We start from the raw sequence: 21,658 nt of genomic DNA, 5'->3' as shown, positions 1-21,658 counted from the left end.
ATTTTGTTGGAATACACATTTTCAAAGTAGCTTCTCATTATGTTCTGTATCTCAGTGGTGTCTGTCGTGATATTTCCTTTTTCATCATGTATTTTATTAATTTGAGTCTTCCCTCTCCTTCTCTTTGTTAGTGTAGCTAAGGGTTTATCTATTTTGTTTACTTTCTTAAAGTACCAACTTTTTGTTATGTCAATTTTTTGAATAGTTTCTTTTGTTTCAGTTTCATTGATTTCAGCTCTGATTTTAATGATTTCCTGTCTACTACTTCTTTTGCTGTTATTCTGTTCTTCTTTTTCTAGGGCATTGAGCTGTAATATTAGGTCATTTAACTGTTGACTTTTCATTCTTTTCTGGAATGCGCTCCATGCAATTAATTTTCCTCTTAGTACCGCTTTCATAGTGTCCCAGAGATTTTGATACGTTGTATCATCATTCTCATTGACCTCTATGAATTTTTTAATCTCCTCCCTGATGTTTTTTGTTATCTATGTTTCATTCAATAGCATATTATTTAGTCTCCTAGTGTTGGAGTAATTTCCTTTTTTTACTTTGTCATTGACTTGTACTCTCAGTCCATTATGATCTGATAGAACACAAGGCAGTATCTCTATTTTTTTGCATTTCCTAAGGGCTGCTTTGTGGCATTACATATGGTCTATTTTCGAGAAGGTTCCATGTGCTGCTGAGAAGAAAGTGAATCCGCTTGTTGATGGATGGAATATTCTATATATGTCTATTAAGTCTAGGTTATTGATTGTGTTATTGAGTTCTATGGTTTCTTTGGTTAGATTTTGTTTGGAAGATCTATCTAGTGGTGACAGCGGTGTGTTAAAGTCGCCCAGAATTATTGTGTTGTGGTCTATGTGATTCTTGAAATTGAGAAGGATTTGTTTGATATACAGGGATGCACCATTGTTTGGGGCATAAATATTTACTATCGTTATGTCTTCCTGATTTATGGTTCCCTTAAGCACTATGAAATGTCCTTCTTTATCCCTTCTGACTAACTTTGCCTTGAAGTCCACTTTATCTGATATAAGGATGGAAATGCCCGCTTTTTTACTGGGTCCATGTACGTGGTAGGTTTTTTCCCATCCTTTCACCTTTAGTCTGTGGATGTCTTTTTCTATGAGATGAGTCTCTTGCAGGCAGCATGCTGTTGGGTCTTTCTTTTTAATCCATTCTGCCAGTCTATGTCTTTTGATTGAGGAGTTTAGGCCATTAACGTTCAGGGTTATTATTGAGAAATGATTTGTATTCCCAGTCATTTGGCTTATTTTTGGTTTTTAAGTTGGCTTGGTTTCTCCTTTGAGTGGTTTTTCTCTAAGGTCTTTCCTCCCTTTGCTGACCTCCATTGTTGTTTTTCATTTCCTCCTCATGGGATATTTTGTTGAGAACATTCTGTAGTGCAGGCTTTCTATTTGTAAATTCTTTTAACTTTTGTTTATCATGGAAGGATTTTATTTCATCTTCAAATCTGAAGGTTAGTTTTGCTGGGTATAGGATTCTTGGTTGGCAACCATGTTCTTTCAGAGCTTGAAATATGTCGTTCCAGGCCCTTCTGGCTTTTAGAGTCTGGGTTGAGAAGTCGGCTGCTATCCGTATTGGTCTCCCCCTATATGTAATCTGATGCTTTTCTCTCGCGGCCTTCAAAATCCTATCTTTATTTTGAATGTTAGGCATTTTCATTATAACGTGCCTTGGTGTGAATCTGTTGTGATTCTGTGCATTTGGTGTTCTGTAAGCCTCTTGTATTTGATTTTCCATTTCATTTTTCAGGTTTGGGAAATTTTCTGATATTGTTTCATTGAATAGATTGTTCATTCCTTTCGTTTGTTTCTCTGTGCCTTCCTCAACCCCAATAATTCTTAAATTTGGTCTTTTCATGATGTTCCATAGTTCTTGGAGATTCTGTTCATGAATTCTTACCATCTTCTCTGTTTGGGTGACTTTATTTCAAGATTAAATAGTTTGTCTTCATTGTCTGAGGTTCTGTCTTCCAAGTGGTCTAGTCTTTTGGTGATGCTTTCCATTGAGTTTTTTATTTGGTTTATTTTCTCCTTCATTTCAAGGATTTCCATTTGGTTTTTTTTTTGAGAATCTCTATCTCTGTTTTGAAATGATCTTTTGCTTCTTGCAGGTGCTCTTTCAGCTTATTTGTATTATCATTCATTGCCTGCATTTGCTCTCTTATCTCATCCTTTGCTTCGCGAATCATCTTAATCATGTATAATCTGAAGTCCTTTTCTGACATTTCTTCTAACATACTGTCATTGGATTCTATTACTATAGAATCTAGATTTGTTTGGATCATTTTCTTCCCTTGTTTTTTCATGTTGTTCATGTATCTTCCCCTCTAGCGCTGCAGATCTACGGTATTGCAGATTTCCCCCTATAGGCTTATAGTGGCCCTATAGGTGTCCAAAACCCTTTCTTTAAGGGGAGATCAATATTAGCAGTACCCAAATCAGACACTATGCAATCCTAGACCAAATAGCCCCTATGGGGACAATAACTTCATGTAAATAAGGGAGAAAGTGACTCTGAGGGAACAGGTAAACAGAAGGAAAAGAAAGCAAGAAACATAAAGAAATAAAAACTTAAATATTTTTTTTAAAAAGGAGAAAAAAGAAAATCTACTGTATCACAGTCATATACTAATGAAACCTCCTGATATATGAGAGGTACCTGACAATGGGCTTCAAGCCTCCAGCAGGCATCACAAGATGGGATTTGCCTCACCCAAAGATCAGAGCTACCAATTCCAGGATTATCCAAGATGGCTGCTCAGGTTCCAAATGTGTTTGCAAATGGGGAGCTGTAGCTCAGGGGTGGACGTGGTCAGCTGGAGGTCCTGGAGACAGGATGCAGTTGGTCCGGCAGTGGTCCTGGAGGTCGGGTGTATTTGGTTTGGTTGTGGGATCCAGGTGGCCGGGTGCAATCAGTTGGTCTGGGTTCCCGGTGATAGGGCACAGTCAGTTGGTCTGGGGGTCCTGGCAGCAGGGAGTAGTCAGTTGATGTGAGGGCCCCAGAGGCAGGGAGTGATCTGTCGGGCTGAGGGATCCTGGAGACGGGACTCCGTCAGTCCGACCAGGGGTCCTACGGGGCCTGGCTGTTGTCTCAAAATGGCGGCAGCCACCTGTAATCAAACCTGCAGGTACTGTAACAGTGAACTTCCAGGCAGCAGCAGGCAGCTGGTTCTCCACTGGCGGTCTGCTGTCAATCTGCTGGCAGCTGTTGGATGATCGGGAGGTGAACCTCGAGCATTGGGTGATGGATAGGGACAAGGCAGGCGATGGACAGGCGAGAGGCAGGCAAATGGCGGATGACAAATGAGGCGTTCTTTACAGCTGGGGCCTGTGGAGACTGTAGAGGTGAGGTTCGCGCGGTGTGTCCATGTCTCTTTCGCATTTCTAAGACTATCTGCAATATGCAATGGCCACCTCTGAAGACTACCATTCCCTGCCTACTTGTAATCATTTAAAGATAGAGGTGAATCAGGTAGCACTGGGGATGAGTTTGTGAATATGGTTAAGACAACTCTGCATGTCTATGGAATGCAAGGGTCATGTGTAATGTGACCGTATAACCTCTATGTGAACTTCATCCATTAGCAAAAGGGTGTGAGGAGAGGGGATATATTTTAGAAGTTCTTCCTGCCACTACATGGATGGAAGTTTATATATTAGAGCACAATATTCAATTACATGTTTTTAGAAATATTTTTAGAAATTGGATATAACATTATTTTATTTATTGAACTAAGAACACTTGAAACTACCTCATTATTAACTCAGTGCAATGTTGTCAAAGGTTTATAGAGTTAGTTCCTTTATCCCATTTCTAAACTGAAGATTCCCCTAACTTTAATAGAATAATAACAGTGAAAAATACAAATATACACTTCGAAGTTCACCTATTTGATTAGTTACCTTAGATGGTAGCCTGGTATTAATGAGGTCCATGATGCCAGTTTCAATCTGTTTACTTGCCACAATGATCTAATTTCAGATAGTTGCCATTAGTTAAAATTGATATTATTTGAGAAAATATGATTTAGTACAAACCAATTCATTCATTTGTACAGTGAATATTCAATATGTATTTGTTGAACATGTGTGAGACAACAGGCTAGGAACTGGAAATAGGGAACTGACCAAAATAAATACCTTTCTCTGTTATTATGGAGGATGATACATGAACAGTTTTTCAACTCTCCAGGAAGGAGCTACATCAATGAATATGTAAAGAACAGATCCTACTTGTGACCAATATCATCTTTGTATTGAGTAAAGTGCAATGGACATACCTGTTTTTTTTTTTAAACCATAGATATGAGTCTGCAAAGAAATGTTTCAATAAAAAGATCAATTCATACTTCCTTGGTACATAATAGTCAAGAAGTCTATCACAAATCTTTTTATATAATAGCATGCTTAGAAAATGATAATATGGCACAGTGAAGTGAGTGGATGACCTATCCTGAGTGCTGTAGCTGTTCCTGGTCCTTTCTGACTGATTTAGACGTGCAAAACAGGAAATCAATGGGTATATACAACACTAATCCTGTGTAGCACCCAAGAGTGCTATGGTCCACTGCTTTGGAAACTCTGATTTAATTTCCCATAAAATGTGACACACAGACAAACACACACACAATTTTTTCTTTTATTAATGCATATACATATATATCATAGTTGGGTTAAATATAACCTAACTAGTTTGAATAAACAAAATTATACTTACATGGAATTTCATTTACTCCATTTCAGTCCCTGGTGTTCCCCATTCTTTCCCCTCCTCTCTCCCTCTATTCTCCTTCCTCTACTCTACTGGTCTTCATTTCACTTCCTCATTTGTTTATTTTTGATTGATGTTTTATAGATATACATAATGGTGAAATTTACTGTGATATATTTATTTATGAACATAGTATAATTTTGTTAAATTCATTGCACGTTTCCTCCCATTTCCCATCCCCCTTCCTCCCTCTTGATTTCCTTCCTCTATGCCACTGATATTCCCTTTATCTTTATGATATCCAATCCCACCTTATTTTTCTCTAGCTTTGGTATATGAGAGCAAACATTTGACCCTTGATTTTCTGAGTCTTATTTCACTTAGTATGATTTTCTCCAGTTTTGTCCATGTACCTGCAAATGTCATAGTTTCATTCTTATGGCTCCATCATGTATATATGCCATAATCCATTCATGTATGACAGGCATCTGGGTTGGTTCCATAATTTATCTATTGTGAATTGTTCTGCTATAAACATTGATGTGGCTGCCTCACTGTATATGATGATTTTAGTGTTTTTTGGTTAAGTACAGAGGAGTAAGATAGCTGGTTCATATGCTGGTTCTATTCTTTTGAGGAATTTCCATACTTCTTTCCAGATTGATTATAGTAGTTTGAAGTTCCACCAACAATTTATGAGTGTACCTTTCCTATCACATCCTCACCAGTATTTATTATTAATTGTATTCTTGATAATTGCCATTCTGACTAGAGTGAGATGAATTATTAGTGTAGTTTGATTTGCATTTCTGTTTAGAGGTTTTGCACCTTTTTATTCATATATTTGTTGGCCATTTGTGTTTCTTGTTTTGAGAAATGTCTGTTTAGTACTTTTTGCCCACTTACTAATTGTGTTGTTTGTTTTTTGGGGTATAAATAATTTTAAAACCTAAAGACAGTTTAGTAATATAATCTTAGTCATCTTTCAAATACAAGAGTTGTGTGGACAGGGTGTATTTCTCATTTTTCTGAATTCTGTCAGTTAGCAAAAGATGAGGCTACTTACTGGTGGCTGTTATCTGCTATTTACATATGAGAAATAACTTACATAGGCTCACTTAACTAGGAGGTGGTCAATTAAGTTCAAGCCCTAAACTTCTCACCTCCAATAAATGTTCTTAAAGCACCACTATAAATTGTTCTACTAAATACATATGCTATGCAATAAATATACTTGCATCGCTGAGGTAAACAGGATTCTCTATCAAAATAGTTCTCTAGAAACAAATCCTGAAATGCTTTTGTTTAAATTTGTTTTTAGTTGTTGATGGATCTTTATTTTTTATTTATTTATATGTGGTGCTAAGAATCAAACCCAGGACCTCACACATGCTAGGTAAGTGCTCTACCACTGAGCCACAACCCCAGCTCCCTGAAATACTTCTTAAGGACTCTGTAGTGAATGTAAGCATCCACAAAGACTCAAATGAACAAGAAAGAGAATTTCTTCAAGTTCAAAATAGAGCTAAATATCAGAAAGTATAATATTTTAGGGATGGATGTTAGAACCCATTTAGTACAACTCATTCCTCTTATTTATGAGGAAACTGAAGCCCAAAGTGTTTATGCAACTTGCTTAAGCCTAACAAGATTTATTTCTCCCTTTTCTTTTGACATTTACTGAATTTTTCCGAAAACTCAGAGAACAGGTAAAAGAAGTGAATGTTTGTATCTGTGTTTATATGTATGTATGTGTGTATATAAATATATATATATACACATATACATATGTAGGCATTTGTACATATTGAATATTCCTAATGCAAAAAATCCAAAATTTGATTATTTTCTAAAATTCAAAACTTGTTGAGTGCTACTTGATACAAGTGAAAAACTCCACATAATTAAATTTTGCTTTATACATAATTACCAAAAATTATGTGAAATTAACTTAAGTTAATGTGTTTAAAATATTTATGAGACATAAGTGAATTTCATGTTCAGGTTTGGATTCCATCCCCAAGATATTTCATTATGTGTATGCAATATTCCAAAATCAGAAATCCAAAACAGTTCTGATCGAATGTATTTCAGAAATGAACACTCAATTTGTATGTCTGTATGTACTTAAAATCTGATCATTTTGAAAAACAATGTATAAGTGCATGAAGAAGACCACATCTTACTATTCTACTCCATTTTAACTGTAGCAGGTAATTAATATTACTTATATGTTATATATTTTCAGACTCCTTTATGCTTGCATGTGCTTTCTCTCTCTCTCTCTCTCTTTCTCTCTCTCCTTTTGATGAATAAAGGAACATGATGTATATATCACCCTTTGGGTCTCCTCATCACATACAAACATGTTATAAATATTCTTCCATGTTGATTCCATAGATTTAATTTTTCTGGTACTGTGGATCAAATCAAGTTTCTCATGATGTTAAGCATATGCTTTACCACTAGCTACCCCCAGCCCCATATTCAATTTTTTTAATTGTTTTTTTACAGACTGCATTTTGATTCATTGTACACAAGTGGAGTACATCATTTCTAAGGTTGTGCACCATATAGATTCATACCATTCATGTAATCATACATGTACATAGGTTAATGATGTATGTCTCATTCCACCATTTTTCATACCCCTCTCCCCCTCATTTGCCTCTATGTAATCTGAAGCCTCCATTCTTCTCTCACCCCCTATCCCCCCACCTCCATTATTTATCATCATGTACTTATCAGGGAAAACATTCAGCCTTTGGTTTTTTGGGATTGACTTATTTCACTTAGCATGATATTCTCTAATTCCATTCATTTATATACAAATGCCATAATATTATTCTTCTTTATGACTGAATAAGATTCCATTGTGTATATATGCCAAAGTTTATTTATCCATTCATCTGTTGGTGCAGCCACTCTGTAAAACAGTGTGGAGAATTCACAGAAAACTTGGAATGGAACCACCTTTTGACCCAGTTATCCCATTCCTCGGTTTGTACCCAAAGGACTTAAAATTAGCATACTACAGTAACACAGCCACATCAATGTTTACAGCAGCTCAATTCACAATAGCTAGATTGTGGTACCAACCTAGATGCCCTTCAACAGATGAATGGATAAAGGAACTGTGGTATATCTAATTCATTTTTAATAGCAGCATAATAGTTCATAAGATAGAACTCTCTTATTTTATTCGACTGTTCTTCCACTTACATTATATATATTCATTTGTCCGGTTTTGTTTTTAATAAGCACAGTGTTACAGTGAGCATCTTTATTAACATACATATATTCTTAAACCCATGACTTACAAGGAAGAAGCACTCTTTCTCATTACCATTATTCAACATTGTTTTAGAGTTAATTTTGAGATCATGAGTTTATACCTAGAATACTCAAGAGACTAGACAATGGCAACAACCACCACAATAACAACAACAAAAATAGAATAAGAAAATTCAATAAGGTAGATTACTAAAAACAAAAATTAAATAGCTTTTGTTTTTACTAGCAATGATCAGTCACATATAAGTGAAAGGCGAATCTATCTCATTTACAATAATGATAAACCATAAAACACTTTGGATTATGCTTAACAATTATGGGAAGGGACCTATATAAAAATATTTTACTGAAGGATGTGAGATCTGATTTAAATTATTGGAGAGTCAGAATATATTTCCGCAAATGAGAGTATGATAGAATGAAAGATTAGATCTTTTTATATATATATAAATAATGCAAACTGATAGAATTTAATTTTTTGAAAACTAACAACATTTTTACACAGTTCATATGTGTGAATGAATATATGAGAATTGCCAAAAATATTTGAAGAAAAACATGCATATGAGGGAGCTTTGTCTACCAAATACTAGCAATTACTGAAAAATAGCATTGATTAATATAGTAAGTTTAGAACAAGATAATAGACTAGTAGAATAAAAAAGAGAATCAAGAAATGGGTGTAGAGGGGGAATGATGAATTATTAAAAAGTGAAATAGATATAATTGACTGTTAACTTGGTAAAAATAATTGGATATCTGACCCATATACTCTAAGAAAATTCCAAATGAGTTGTAAAGTGACCTACAAAAAAGTGAGTTTAGGAATGACCAGTGTTAAATACCATCACTCATTTTAACAAGTTAAATTGCTAAAGGTAAGAGCTTTATACTGACTTATCTTCTCACATTATGACTGTTTTCTTAAAGGGGAAAGAAATGTTCATCAGAGAACTCAAAATACCGGAGTCAAAATGACTAATACTTTTTGATTAAAAAAGAAGAAAAAAAGATGTCACCAAAATGCTTAAGGCTTTTAGTCATTTTGGAAATATAATAAAAAATAATCCTTGCCCTCTTTTGTAACCATAAAATTGTATTCTCGCCTTGAATGTTTAATCTTGTTAAGTGAATTTTCAGACACTTTTATCCAAAAGGAATTAACTGAAATACCCATGAAGACTTTAGTTTGGTGTTTCCTGAAACCACTACCACTGACATAACGTTTAATATTTATTTGTCCTTGTTTTTATTCCTAGTTATGTCATTAAAGTGGGAAAGGGCTTCTCTACTTCCTGTAAATTATAAAATGTATTGGTTAGTATGGGAAGATATGGTACCTGATGTATGTATAAATCACTGGGCTTTAAGTCTGGGTACCCCCATTCTTGTCAGCTTTCTATCATTAAAATGGATAAATAATATCCCTGGACTTCAATTTCTCTACATATAAATTAGATGCAATAACACCTGCTTTATACACTAGACGTGATAAAATTCATGACTAAAATTCTTATATTTGTTGCAATGACAGAAAAATTACACAAAAGTCAGTAATAGAGTTAATAAGTCATCTCAGACTCTAATTGGGAATGTAAGGCTGAGTTATTTTATGCCATATTATTCTGTATAATTTACAAACAAAAATTCATCCTTTTTACATGTACAGTTTGATTTGCTATGTTTCAAAAAATACACACCACAATCAAGATTCAGAACATTTCTATCACTCCAAGTTCCTCCATCTCTCTATACTTAATCCTCTCTGCAACTGTCCTTGTTTAAAATCTCATACTTTCTATTCTTATAATTTTGCTTTTATATAAATATATATATATATATATATACATACATGCTAAATAACTTTTGTGTCTGGCATGTTTTGCTTAGCATAATCCAATTGTGATTCATCTATATTGTGACATGTATCAATAGTTCATTACATTCTATTGCTAAGTAGTAGCCCTATTATTCCACTGTATATTTGTACCACTGTTTAACTATTTGCCACTGGTTAATGGCCATTTGGGTTGTTGCCAATTGTGTTGATTTAGGGAGAAAGAAGTATTAAGATTGAGTTTTGATTTTATATTTTCTTGATATATCAACATGATTTGTTTTTGTCTGTCTTTACTGTCTTTCAATAGGTATACTATTTTTTTTTTTCAAATTTAAAGTTTGCTATTAATACTTCCCAAATTGTTATAAGAACACAGGCTTAGAATACTTTCAGTATAACCTTAATGACATCTAACAGATAAAAACTCATCAAAGCAAATTAAAACCTCTTAAGCAATGTACTTCTTGCAGTATATCTTCTACATAACCAGAAGAACGATCGTTCAGAAATGTAAATCTGATTTTAGGATATTGCTATATAATGAACTCCTGTGAGTCTCTAAAACCATTTAGATGACAGTTCCTTTCTATTAAGTATTTACAGGACCTGACATTGTGTCAAATATCTTCTTCTATTCTGAGCTTAATCAACAGCCCTTTGAGATAAGCTTTACAGTGGCAGAGGTGCTAGGATTCTAGGATTTGAACACTGAAAGTGGGCAGTTATCTTAGGATTGGAATAGGACTTTTCATGTCTGGATATAGTCATTCCCAAGAGAAAAAAAGTATTTGTAATTTTTGTTTTGTTTTCATGCTTTTTCACTTCTGGGTATGTCTTTCTACACATGTTATTTTCTCTGTCTGATATGTCCTACTTGCCTATCTTTTATATATTAATAAAACTCAGTTCAAATGTTCATCATGACTACTTAAAAAATATTCTTTGCTCACACTGAGGCTGCTGTAATAAATGAATCATCCAGCATTAGAATTCAAATATTTCCTTTGTTCTTTCTCTTCTAATTCTACTTTTCTTATTTCCATCATCATTAACCTTTTTGTATTTGTCCCCAAATTTTTTTGATATTTTGTCCTATTCTTTTCCCTTCTTATTTCCTTCTTCTCTTTAAAAAGTTTCTATTGACATATCTTCAAACTCACTGACTTTCCATGGTTGCCCTATTAATAAACCAATAAGAGGCATTTTTTATTTCTTTTCCAATGTTTTGATATCTAGCATTTAATTTTGATAATTTCTAAAAGTTTCCATTTCTCTGTTTATATTACTTATGTGTTTGTACATGTAGTCCATGTTTTCCTTCAGTGTCAACTTTAAACCCGTATTACTAAACAAGAGTCTTATGAATATTTTGGCAAGGTATAGGGCAAGGAGAAGTGTATTACAGTTATATGATTCAGTCTCAGTCTTTATCCTGACTTGTCTCTGGGCTACTACCTCCACAACTACTTCTTATGTTTATTCTTACCCTTTACTAATTGGACAGGAAGTTTAGGAGAGCTGGAGCTGGCTATTTTTCTTCCTCCAATTTAAAGGCTGGGTAGGGCTGGCGTTCACACCAGTTGCTGGCAGCAGCAAGGCAGTTCTGTTCCCAATGAGCTATGAGTGTCTGTATTTTCCTCTTCCACTAATTTTAGAGGGGTGGTAGTTTTCCATATAACATAGGTCATTTGATGGCTTTGAAAAGGTTTGTTTATTTTCAGTTTGTTCAGCATTTTTCATAACAGTGAAAATGTTGGTGATGCCTTCTAGACCACTTACATGTCAAACTGGGAACTGAAGTTGATCCCAGGATAGAATTATAATTTGGGGTTAAAGTATTGCATTTAGACTCCTGTAGAACTATGAGTCACATTAACTCCTTATGATAATTCATATGCCATAATAGATGTTTGTATAATCTAGAAACACACTACCAGGGGATGAAGAATAATAGAATAATGTTTAATATTTCTTGAGTGATTTTAGCATGTGATACCATATAGTACAGATAATTTACATATATTACCTGTTATTCCTTATAATCACCTCAGTTGGTAAAGAGTATCACTACCTCTTTGCTATAGATGAAGCAACTGAGTCTTACATTGATTTAATAGCATGTCCAATAACATAGAACTTGGAATTCTGATCCAGGTGTTTGAGTCTAGACTTTATAAATTCAATGACTGTGGGCTATGTTTATACTTTGGATCTGGATTGTACTCCAACTGCTCACGTATTGAAAGTATACTTCTCAATGCAGCAAGGTTCAGAGGTGGGGTTTCTAGGTAGTGTTTGGATCGGGAGAGCTCTGACTATCTCAGTGGATTGTCTGGCTGGATAGCTGGATGAACTACTGGGAGGTGGGACCAAGTTGGAGTAAGTAGATCACTGGGGATATGCCCAGGCCCTTCCTCTCTTTCTCTCTTCTTCCCAGCCGTCATGAACTGAGCAGTTTTTATCTGCCTTGTCCTGACACCATGACGTTTCTGCCTTAGAACCAGATAAACATGGACAAAACTTCTGAAATGTTGAGCCAAAATAAATTTTCTTCCTTTAAGTTGTGTCAGGTATTTTGGTCACAGTAATGAAAAACTGACTAATACTGCTCCCAATATTAACATTAAGGCTGTAAAGAGAGAGAGTTGGAGAAATACAGTTTGGGAGAGGAAGGACTCCTTCAAGTGGGTTATCCCAGATAACTGAATTAGAGATAGGGCTGAAAAGGGCAAGTGTATTAGTCAGCTTTGCTTTGATGTCAACAAAATACCTGTCAAGAACAACTTTAAGAGGAGGGAAAGTTCATTTGGGCTCATAGTTTCAGAGTTTTAGCCAATGGTTAGCCAAGTTCATCACTGTGCATGCAAGGGGAGGCAGAATATTATGGAAAAAGCATGGTAGAGGAGTACTGCTCACCTCATGGTGGCTGGATAGCAGAGAGAACAAGGGGAAGGGCCTACAGGGAAGATGAAACCTTTCAGGGCACATCTCCTGAAATGACCTACCTCCTTCAACCACACTTTAACTGCTTACAGTTTATCACCAAATAGATCTATTCAAATTAGAATGGAATGATTAGATTACAGCTGTCTTCATCTAATCATTTCACTTCTGAATATTCCTGAATTGACACAAGAAATTTAGAAAGACGCTCATATCCAAACCTTAACAGCAATGTTAATACCTAGTTTACAATTGTGCTTTTAACTATGTCTTCCATATTCAACTTGTAGAAAATTTGGTTCCATGAAGTTTGTTAAGCATACATGAGTGCCTCAAGGGATAGGAACAGACTCCAGAGGAAAGGACAGAAATTTTTCTGAAATCTTGGGTATTGGTATTAAAATAAAAGCGCTTTAAGGATGAGAAATTGATTGGCTTGTGGTTGTGCAGCTGCGTTGTGGCATTCAGAATCAGAAGTATTTAAATTAATCTTTTTGATATACTTGCCATGAGGAATGTGTTGTGTGTTGTGAATGGCACTAAAGTAACCACAACTACGTCATATGAATTAAAAAGCACCTGTGGGCATGAGGAAGGCATTTCATAAGTAAAATTTTGACTATAGTGGTTAATATTTCAAGGTGGAAACTCCAATATCTAAATATGTCTGGCAACATTTCACTTCAATGGTCTTGGTCAACAAATGTCTTTGTTGTGTATTTGGGGTGCTTAAGCCAGCAACTACTGTCATGGGATATCTGCCACCCAAAGAAGGAGGGAGGGCAATAACCTGGTCTTTACATACTACAATTAAGTTGACTAAGCAAGGATTTTTATAAAAAACTGTTGTGTGAGTGGACATCCAGGGTACAGAATGAAGTTGTTTGTTGAACTTAGGCAACTCCAGGAAGATTGGTCCTTAATATTCAAGTTGATAAAATTTATTTTAACAATCTCAGGGGGCAATGAATAGTAGAGAATTTGTACACTGAGGCCAGTGTTATGCACTTGCACACAGCTGAGCCTTTGACAGATTGTCCTGGTCGCAGACAAACAACCATGTTGAGACTTGACCTATTTGCTTCAAACTTCTTTGCCTAACAGGCTGTCAGAATTAATCTCAACAGGTATGGGGAAGTAAGGTATGGTGACATTGTTATTTTCCAGTAGTAAGGTAAGAATCAGGAGAGAAGCAGTGATAACATTAAACTTAGCAGCCAGTAGCTTAGGGAACAAACATTGCAAATAATGAGTTTAAAGGCCTGGAAAACTTCTGAGATTCTACATAGCCATCTAGACCTTAGTTGAATGGCCAACAAAGTAACTTTGTAAAGGGTGGATGGGGGTGAGTAGCAGGATGATCATCTACATGGGAAAGATACTTTAAAGGTTCTTCTGATCAAAATACAGTTCCTGATACTACCTGTTAAGTTTAGGGTTAGACTGAGCTCTTATGAACTATGTTTTCAGTGCATTAAAGTATTATCTTGCTGGTGATATTTAACCAATTTAGTGAAGATTTATTTTATATGATTAGCCCATTAGCACTGATTTTTACCAAACACAGCCAGAGGTTCTGGAGAGACATGATCCAGGAATGGGAAGGTTTAGAAATGAAAACATTTTCTGTGCTGGATGACTGCTATATAGTACTGCCCAACAAGAATACAATGAATAAATCCTGCAAGTCCTTGGGTTCTGGCGGCTCAGATGGTAATTAGTATTATCACCATATTGCAGAGTAGGAAATTGAGACCTAAGGAAGTTAAGCAAATTTTCCCATGATCACAGAAACTTGGTGAACTCTGGATTTTAACCTAGAGCTATCTCAATCTAAAGGCCATTTTCTTCTTCATCTTTACGACATTGTGTTCAGAGGGATGGCAGTAACCTGAACTTGGTATATTCTTATGCCACAGTTTTCAGGAAAAAAAATGAGAACAAAACAAAACCTACTTCTACTGGATATAAATAATCCTTTATAAGACTGCATGTGGCAACTTGGAAAGTTGCCACTTTGGACTACCTAGATCTGTCTTGAAGAACATATAAATATTCCAGGCAATTCTTCATCAAGAGATATTTTCTAATGTTTATACATTCTTTACTTCCTGGGAGAAAATCAAAACAGTGAGCAGGGAAAATGAAAATAGTTAGAACTAATTGGATATGGACTTTGCTACCAAATGACATGAGAAAACAATAACATTTATCTTTGAATAAAATGAGTGTGTGGGATCATTTGCCTACCCCCAGCTCAGTTTTCATTCTCCTTTCCTCTCAAAATGCCCAGAGGGACCATATTTTTGTTTAATGACCTTCAGAATGATTCTTTAGAAATCTCAGGCTATCAGAGTTGGAAGCAATGCGAAAATAATTGTGGATTATTATAGTATGACGACAGTAGCAGCTGGGCTGTTTTTTTTTTCCCTCTCTGTTCAGACTTTCTTCTTCATTTTCCCAGAAACCTTATATCCCAAGGTTTAACTCAGAAGCAAATCTCATATAGGTGATAAACCTTGCCAGACATGGTACGTAATATAATTTCAGACTTAACTGTTCTTCCAAAAGGCCCTAGGGAGTAAATCAATCTTATATCTAGATACTCTCTATAATATTACTTTTATTTATTCTTTGAAAATATGTGTGGGTAGTTGTACTGAACATAAAGCAAGTTCATCTCTTAAATATTATACCTGTGAACTTAAGTGCTGGTTTTTGTGTTTTCTTGTCAAAACTCCTGCAAACAGAAGAAAAATTGTTATGGTGAAAAACTAATAAATGAGTATTCATTCCCTCAAATCATTTACACATAGGCACTCACATCTGAATCTAGAGAGTCAGCATACATTCTAACTTTCTGTGAATGTTTAGGATGTATTGAGGAGGATGAGGAGAACAGGAGAAGATGTAGATACTGTATATGCTGTAATGGGGAAAGTGAAAAGAGCTTTTTACTATTGTCCAATTATTTTTCCTCACAATAAATTTCTTGCCTCAATTGAGAGAATCAATGTAGATGATAAAATATTTTTGCCTTGATTATGCAACACTCCCTCACAGCCTCCACTGATGTTTGAACAGTATTTGGTTACCACTTTGATTGAAAATTTGTGGTAAATAATAGACAGACTGGAACAATATGTCAAAGTTGTCTGAAATTGTCCCCAAAGACAATGCCACTTGGTCAAATACTCTTGAATATTCTTATGTAATTTGTTATTGTTTGTCAATCTCTGGAAAAGTGTCACTGTCTGCAAAAGTGTTATGCATTCCTTTATAAGGAAATCCAGTTCCAGTAGAAGGACTTGCTCACATTCCCATCAGAAGAGTAAAACAAATTGACTTCAAAATTCAAACCTTACTCTCTGTTCACTGAACGTACAAAGTAAGTGGATGATTTCTTTAAGTTGTTACTATAACAAAGCACATTCTCATTTTCCCTACCTGTGTTTCTAGATAATTCCTTCAATCCAATTTTTTTAGACACTTTCCCCCAGCCCCAAAAATGGATCTTTTGACTACAAGGAGGGAGTCTCTGGAGACTTTTACAATAAGGAGGAATTAATGAAATAATTATAAACTTCCTTTCCATAGCAAAAACATTTTATGAAAGCTTAATAATGTTTAAGATTCCCTTGGAATAAGCTAAATGGCTAAGTGAACCATATCCTCTTAGAACTTTTAGGAAATACCCATGTCAAATATAAAAAAAATACAACAACAACAAAAACCAACCAACCAAACAAAAAACACAGGGCATTATATATTTAGCAACTTTTAAGGTTCTATTCTACATCTCTTACTTTTAGGGAACTTGTATGCTTTCCTATTTTTGCACTATGCTTCAAAAATCTTCTGGCTCTTGATGTCAGATCTTTCTTAATGTAATGGTGATGATATTTGAATGAGATAAAATAAAATATATTTGTGATATTGCTTGGTCATTGACTTAACTCCTTAGCTCCTATTTTGAAACTAAAGAGAAGAATACAAAAAAAGTGAAATAGTAACTTGCCAGTATGATGACATAATGATGTGAATATTTATTTTTCACTTATTTATAAATATTTTCTTTTTAGGAATGCAAGCCAAAAATGTGGAGAAGTATAATAATACAGAAGGGAAATGCCCTTCTAATCCAGGAAGTTCAAGAAGAAGATGGAGGAAATTACACATGTGAACTTAAGTATGAAGGAAAACTTGTAAGACGAACAACTGAATTGAAAGTTACAGGTAGGAACTAGTTCTACCGAATTATAGCAAATTAAATTTTAAGTGTAATTTTGTTTGGGAAGAAATAGTTTTATTCAAGGAGGCAAATTTCTGTGAACTTCGAATTGGTTGCAAATCAATCGGTTGGAAAGCATATCATTAATGAATTTCACTGAAAATGCTATATGCAGAATATGAAAAATTAATTTAGGGATCAAGAACCTTATATATATATATATATATATTTATATAATATATATGTATATATAAAACCTTGTAGTAGTTTTATATAATATTTTAGACCAACTGTGTTTTTCACTCTGACCTATCACATGATGTCAAGTGTGTAGTACTCTTCTTGTGGCATCATGTCAGCAATCAAAATATTTTGGAGTTTGGCACACTTAGAATTTAGGATTTCAGACTGGGGATGTTCAACCTGTATTATGTAAATACTTTAAATATATAATAATTTCATTTATATGTAGAATCTGGAAAAAGTGAAAAATATAGTTTATTTAAATTTTGATCCCCAAGATTCAATTTTTTTTGTCCTTTCCAAAACTTTATAATGAGTGTACACACATTTTGTCCACTCTTTATCATAATAAATGACAGTTTTACTTTAATTTGAATTTGGAGAGCACCTTCTGTGCAAGTTTAAATAGTTCTTTGGATTAAAATTGCATATTCTTTCCCCCATGGACTTTTTTTTATTAATTTTTATTGATTCTTTTCTTATTGAATTCTTATCAGAATTCATTCTGATATAATTTGGCAAGCATGGAAAGTATTTAATTCTATTTGGGACCCATTCTTATGGATGTACATGATGGTGGGATTCACTCTGATGTATTCATATATGCACATAGGAAAATAATTTTGGATTCATTCCACTGTCTTTCCTTTTCCTATTCCACCTCCCTTCCCTTCATTCCCCTTTGTCTAATCTGCTGAATATCAATTCTTCCCTGCCACAGGCCTTATTGTGGGTTAGCTTCCACATATCAGAAAAACATTCAACCTTTTCTTTGGGGGGACTAGCTTATTTCACTTAGCATGATAGTCTTCGTGTCCATCCATTTACTTGCAAATGTCATATAGTCATCCTTTTCATAGCTGAGTAATACTCTGTGTACACACATTTGTATACCACATTGTATATGTATACCACATTTTTTTTATCCACTCATCTGTTAAAGGGTCACTAGGTTGGTTCCATCCTCATGGGCTTTTAAAATAATTACCATATTAGGCCAATCCCAAATAACAAATACCTGCTTTTGATTAGTTTCTGTTTTCCAACATGAAATAGAATTCCAGGATTCATTCATGGTAGAATATTTAATCATGGGCAGTTATATATCATTAATAAGTGACTTGACCATGCACAAAGGCTTGTGACATTGTCACTTTGACCATAATCACCAGTATTTATCCGATGCTTTGGAGTCACTTTCATTTGGCAAGCATTTACTACATTTTGTATATTGTAGTATTTGGTTTGTGTTTAAATTGAACCATAATAGGTTAAACACAAAACCTCCTTTATACTCTGTTCTAATAGATATGGTAGCAATAATTTGCATCTTTATTTTCATTTTAGAAACTGGAAAGGCTAAGCTATAGCCACTTTTGTATATTTTATGTTATTGATTTATTTGCTGTAAACTTTTAGTATAAGTGAACTATTGGATTAAAATTTTATCTGGATACCTTACAGAGGTTCACCCACAATATGTTTTAGATTGTTAGTGGGCACCAGGGTTTTAGCCCAGGGTCTCTCTACTAGTGAGCTACATTGCCAACTATCTTCATTTTTATAAAATTTTAAGACAGGGTCTTGCTAATTTGCCCAGAAAGACCTACTTCAGCCTCTTGAGTTGCTGGGATGACAGGCATCTGTCATTGTGCCCAGAAGGTTCACAAAATTTAATGTACATCAGAATCATGTGGAATGACCCAGGTAGGATGAGGAGAAAAATCTTCAAATATAGATTCCCATGTCCCTTTCCTAGATTCTTGATAGTACATCAGTAAGACAAGGAATTTACTTTTTGTCCAGGCATTTGGGTATATGCCTTCCAAGGGTCATTTTTTGAGAAACACTAAAAAAATGGTGCTTTTGATTTCCTTGTAAGCATGTTGGTTCATACACATAAAACTATCTTATTTTCATCGACCCCAAATTGTTTCCCTTAAACTTCTAATAACTATCATGAAAATGATGGTCATTGGTTACCACAGGAAACATGTCAAGGGATTATGTGGGTAAAGCAACCTCTATCAATGAAAACAGTCATTTATTCATTTACCATTCAAATAAAATTTTACTAAGTATATATTACATGCCAAGCAATGAACTAGGTGAAGGAATAATTCAAAATTTAGTCATGATTATCTTTGGGTCAATGGTCATCATTCATATGAGAAGATATGAAGTTTAAATATTTATTCACACAATTTAAATGTTTTGATTGATGTAGAAACAAAATCATTTCTTGGAAGCTCAAGAGGTTGCTCTGTGAAGGCTGATTTGTTTTGCAATGTATTCTATACTGGCTCTGTACATTCAGTATTATGGAAAATACTTAAATAGATTATCTTCTCATAATTCAGAATATAAGACTGGGATTATTTAAAGAGAAACCCTAACTTGTTTTGAGTTTACCACTATACAGGCATGGAGTAAGAATTTCAATGTGAAATTAATAGAATCATTTAATTATAACATTGAACAATATGATGTTCTATAAGAAGGTGTATTGCAATTTTACAAGCTTTACAAGATTTTCAAACTTTAAAAGGTTATTTTCTGGGTGTTCTTTTAAAATTTATATTTCTGAGAAATATATCAGTTATAAAACAAGTGATCTCTTAAGGTTTATAGTTTATATTTATTTCAGGTAGATCAATTATAAAAGATGCAATCAAAACTGGTAAGTTAAAAGGTAATAATTTGTTTTATGAAATTATATATTTAAAAGAATATACTATAGTCTTTTCTTAGTTACCTTTTTATTGCTTTTAAATAAGATTTCATTTAAATGCAACTTGTCTAGAACATTTTGATTATACAAATCATAGCATACCTGTGTAATATTATTGTAGAAATTTCTTTTTATAATTTTGGAAGCTGCAAATGAACAGGGAGGACTATAAGAATAAATAGATATGTTTAGGTTATTTGCCAGTGATTACGACAGCTAGCAGCTTTATATCCCATACCATATTTTAGGTAACTATTTGCTATTTTATAGCTCATTGAATTTGTGCAGAGGACTAGATAAAGTGATAAGGAAAGTCAGTGGAGTTGGTTAAAAGAACGTGAAAATGTAGAGCAAGTGATAATGGAAGAAGGAGGAAAGGAATGGGAGAGCGTGAGTATGGTAATAGAATAGGGTCTCCTGGGATGACAAGAGAAGGTCAGCCTTGAGAATGTCAGTGATACACATATATTATGGGGATGTTCAAAAATGAAGCAGGAAGCCAACACTTTATCTGGAAAGTAATTAACTGTTCATAAGGCAAATCTTTCACAAATTCATACTTTTATGAAGCTTTTTGGAAATGATCATTGGCTACTTAGGAAAAAAACCCCACTAACCTACTATCTGGTAAATATTCACCCTTCATCTGGATTACTGTAGATACCTCTAGAGTTGCTGATTGGGATCTTTTCACATATTAAGAGTAATCCCTTAAACATTGGTGTCTGAATGACATGACTAGAAGGGTTTATCTTGGATATACTTCAAAGATTTGATGCTTCGTCACTGTAAAGCAATAGCAGTAGCATAGCTATCTGGATATACAAAGCTTGGTAAAACTGCGAAGTATAATTTGGAATCAGTCTGTGGTGAAGATATTCAAATATACCAATTCATCAAGTGCTTTTAATCTCCTCTTTGCAAAGTTTAACTGTGGTGCATTGTTGCAGGTGTCATTTAGACTATATTGTTCTTAGAATAACTTTCCTCTGGAGTGGAAAGTGACAGTTATATACACCCAGAGATAAATTTCACATTCATGTTGGAGAACATGCTGTTTGTGGTCCTGACTCTTATTTTCTTTGTGCCTCTGCTGTTAATACTGAGACACTGGGGTTAAAAAAAATAACATGGAATATAGTGATATGTTTGAGAGTTGGTGGAATAAATGAAATTGGGTATTTTGATTCAGGACAGGATAAAAGGGGGTAAGCCAACAATTTTATAATAATCATGATGGGGGAACCCAGTAAGCTAATGTCTATTTTGAGGGCTCACTATATGGTACACAATATACTTAGGATTTTTCATTCATTTTCTTATTTATTACTCACAACAACCAGAAAACCGTGATTATTATTATTGTCCCCATTTGAAAGAAGAAGAAATTAAAACTTGAAGAGATGATGTGCCCCAGGTCATGTGCTTTGTAACAGGAAGAGTACAGTTATGAATCTAGGTTTTTCTGACTCTTAAATTTTTTATCATCACAAAGAACAAATCATGTAATTTCATTCACTAAACATATATTGCCTATCTTGAGAATAAATACCAAAATATTTATTGCAGTATCCATCGTTCCACACAAATATGCTTTTTGGACATGAACTATTTGATTTTCAATAATTCCCTGTTG

The 21,658-nt window shown here is 34.4% G+C and overlaps 1 protein-coding gene across 1 annotated transcript in view; it reads left to right on the top strand.

The window, feature by feature from the left end:
- Nucleotides 1-21,658, top strand: part of LOC306651553 (X-linked interleukin-1 receptor accessory protein-like 2) — a gene marked incomplete at both ends in the record, with an annotated part of 265,025 nt that overhangs the window by 43,106 nt on the left and 200,261 nt on the right. The window contains one exon of the mRNA XM_079124229.1: nt 16,900-17,053. Coding sequence (XP_078980355.1) covers nt 16,900-17,053 — 154 coding nt within the window. The remainder of the gene's footprint in view (nt 1-16,899; nt 17,054-21,658) is intronic.

This window comes from Sciurus vulgaris, assembly GCF_902686455.1.
Source record: "Sciurus vulgaris genome assembly, chromosome: X".
Taxonomy (NCBI): Eukaryota; Metazoa; Chordata; class Mammalia; order Rodentia; family Sciuridae; genus Sciurus; species Sciurus vulgaris.
The sequence above is the reverse complement of the archived record's forward strand: the minus strand, read 5'-3'. Positions and strand labels throughout refer to the sequence as shown.